The 3,461-nt window shown below is 33.9% G+C and overlaps 1 protein-coding gene across 1 annotated transcript; it reads left to right on the plus strand.

The window, feature by feature from the left end:
* The first annotated feature begins 1,053 nt into the window (after positions 1-1,053).
* LOC103204306 (olfactory receptor 6C74-like) lies at positions 1,054-1,985 on the plus strand. The gene is given in 2 exon segments (XM_007949459.2): positions 1,054-1,207; positions 1,210-1,985. Coding segments are annotated over 2 exon segments (930 nt in total).
* The last annotated feature ends 1,476 nt before the right edge of the window (positions 1,986-3,461 follow it).

A 3,461-nucleotide genomic window follows, 5' to 3' on the forward strand; every position in this document is an offset into this window, starting at 1 on the left:
AATTTTGAACCTTTCATATTTTGGAAATCAAGTTCTAGATGAATATCCTTCACAATATCCAATAAATATCAGAAATGCATTCTATATAATGAGTTTGTCATTTCTTCCTGATAATTATGATTGTATATGCCTCGAGAATACATGGTCATTAGAACATCGTGGAATATGACACTGAACACACGGATTTGTCTTCAGTTTCAGACAATTTCCTTCATATTTACTAAGAAGTCATATTTAATTCAATGTCACCTAAATACTTCATGTAAAAGCCAATTTTCATATCTTAAAGAAATCTCCTCTTTAAATTGCCTTCATAGCCACAGAGGTGTCTGGGACCATAACATTGGTTGAAAACATATTTTAATTTTATCATCATCTGGCAAACATTTTGCTAGTATTAAGAAGCAAAATAATCTTGTCAGGAACTGTAGATGTGACAATGTAATTCCTGAAGAGTATTCAGACGTTTGGTGAGAGTATTGATGTCCCCTTACATATAGCACAGAGGTAAAATTTCAAGAGGCAGGGCATCCTTAGCTGAGATCTGCTTTACAAAAGAAAAAAATCTATCAGAAACAATAATGAACATGAAACTATTTGTTTAGCAAAGTGGAATGGGTCAGCAGCAGTATAAAATAATATAAAGAAAATATATTAGAATTATTGAAAACATAGAAGACAAAAGTTAAACTAGTATAATTTTTTGTAGCTATTTTGCTTAAACTATTTTAAAGCAGTAACTCCCAGCAAAGAAAAAGGTATAGAAGTTTATCGATGTACTATTTTATCCCTTGGAATACCTTGATTAATGAAAATAGAGGAGAAAATGAACTCATAGTGCTGTATTGGGTTAGTTCAATTTTAAGCAAAAATTATATGAGCAAATATTTTCAGACTGCTACTGTTGAGTAATAGAATATTAGGGGAAGTGGGATATGGCTAGTAATATGTGTATGGAGAATATAGAAAAGCAGGTAATTTCTGTAGCTCTCTATGAGTTATTTCTCATGTTTTCTTGTTCTTTTAATTTCTATTTTTAAATAGCAGTCAGCTATGAGAAACCACACATCTGTGACGATCTTTATTCTTCTTGGACTGACAGATGATCCACAATTACAGGTGGTCATTTATCTTTTTCTTTTTTTCACCTATATATTGAGTGTCACTGGAAACCTAGTCATCATCACTGTCACCTTACTGGATTTGCATCTCAGACCCCTATGTACTTCTTTCTCCGAAACTTCTCATTTTTAGAAATATTTTTTACATCTGTCTGCATTCCCAAATTTCTTGTTAGCATGGCCACAGGGGATAAGACCATTTCTTACAACAATTGTGCAACACAGCTTTTTTTTACTATTCTTTTGGGGGCAACAGAATTTTTCCTCCTGGCTGCTATGTCCTATGACCGCTACGTGGCCATCTGCAAACCCCTGCATTACATGACCATCATGAGCAGCAGAGTCTGCAACTTGCTGATCTTCGCTTCATGGTTGGCTGGTTTCCTAATAGTTTTTCCACCCCTTGTTATGGGTCTGCAGCTTGATTTCTGTGCAGCCAACACTATAGATCACTTCTTCTGTGATGCTTCTCCTCTATTACAGCTCTCTTGCACAGATACACATATGATAGAATTAATGGCACTTCTCTCAGCCATTTTGACACTCCTGGTTACCCTGGTGTTAGTGGTTCTCTCCTACACAAACATCATCAGGACTATTTTGAAAATACCTTCTGCTCAACAGAGGAAGAAGGCCTTTTCTACTTGTTCCTCTCACATGGTTGTTGTCTCCATTTCTTATGGCAGCTGCATCTTCATGTATGTGAAACCCTCTGCAAAAAAAAGAGTATCTTTAAATAAAGGGATTGCTCTGCTCAGTACTTCTATTGCCCCCGTGTTAAATCCCTTCATTTATACACTGAGAAACAAACAAGTAAAAGATGCTTTTAAACATATGGCCAAAAGATTGATGTTTTCTCAATGATGTGAATAAATCAAATAAGATTACTTATGAGCAAAACAGGACGAAGGGTGCAGTGTGTCACAGATTCTTCAATGTCTTATTCAAAATATTATATTGTGGAAATTTCTCAATTTATACTTTTCACTGTGGTCTGCCTAATCACTAAAGCCACAACTTAACCTCTCTTTTGCCCTCATTCTAAGCACACATATAATTTCTGGTTTTTGGTCAAAGTCATTTTTTTTTTTTTTTTTTTTTTGCAGCCTTTAATCAATTTCTTCTCAAAATGTTTTCATAGGAACTCAGAGGTTTAATTTGAATACAATTATTAAAAAATTAATGTATTGTCTATATTTTATTACCTCTTCAGCTTACTATTGGTGGAGCTAGGATTTGAAATTTGATATCTTATTCAATGTTTAATAGCACCTTGTAATAAATCAATTTATTTGTGTTTGTTGAAATTATATATTTCTATAGTATCAAATTTTGGATCAGGCTTGGAGATACATGTATATTCAGAAATATGTTAAAGAAAATTTAGAGAAATTAAGTCTTACTATCATTGTAGCTATCTGATAAAAATTATCATTCTTTTATTGAGCACTTGCAATATGCTTATGAGCCCTGGTGGTACGGAGGTTAAAGAGCTGGGCTGCTAACGGAAAGGTTAGCAGTTCACACCTACCAGCTGCTTCATGGGAAAACGATGTAGCAGTCTGCTTCCATGAATATTTTCAGAATAGGGAACTCCAAGGGGCAGTTCTACCCTATCCTACAGGGTTTCTGTGAGTCAGTATCAACTTGACAGCATGGGTTTGGTTTTAGTTTTTATCATGTGAGGCTCTATAAAGTATATTAGGTCCTCTATCCTAAAAATCTTAACTATAAAATATAGATAAGAATTTGAATCTTTTAGAAAAAATATTTGAAAAAAAAGTAAAGAGCCCAAACTATTCTTAGCAATCATTCCTGCAAGGAATCAACTAGTATAAACAGACATCTTCACTATGGACATATATGCATCAAAGCAGAAGACTTTTTGAAAGTAGAGTGTTTAATACAATATTAGAAAAGAAAAACTAATTATCTGAGATGAAATAAATTGATGTGATTGTAGTTAGTGTTCTGTTTTAAATAAAAATATGAGAACTATTCCTTTTTTTCCTTTTAATCAATTTAAACTCGATGATACAAATTGTAGAGAATTATTACCTTTAAAGTATATTATTTCAACTGAGGACCCCTTGTGTGTCAGTTTGTCATACTGTGGTGGCTTGCGTGTTGTTGCGATGCTGGAAGCTATGCCACTGGTTTATATACCAGGGTCACCCAGGGTGAACGTGTTCCGGTGGAGCACATACAGCCTTCAGTATGGATTACATATCAACATAAAGATAACAAAAATCCTCATAACTGGACCAATGAGAAATATTGTGACAGATGGAGAAAAGATCCAAATCAACATTCTTGAAATCAACATCCATGGAAATAGTA

This window comes from Orycteropus afer, unplaced genomic scaffold (assembly GCF_000298275.1).
Source record: "Orycteropus afer afer isolate SDZICR_OR568_19922 unplaced genomic scaffold, OryAfe1.0 scaffold00247, whole genome shotgun sequence".
NCBI lineage: Eukaryota > Metazoa > Chordata > Mammalia > Tubulidentata > Orycteropodidae > Orycteropus > Orycteropus afer.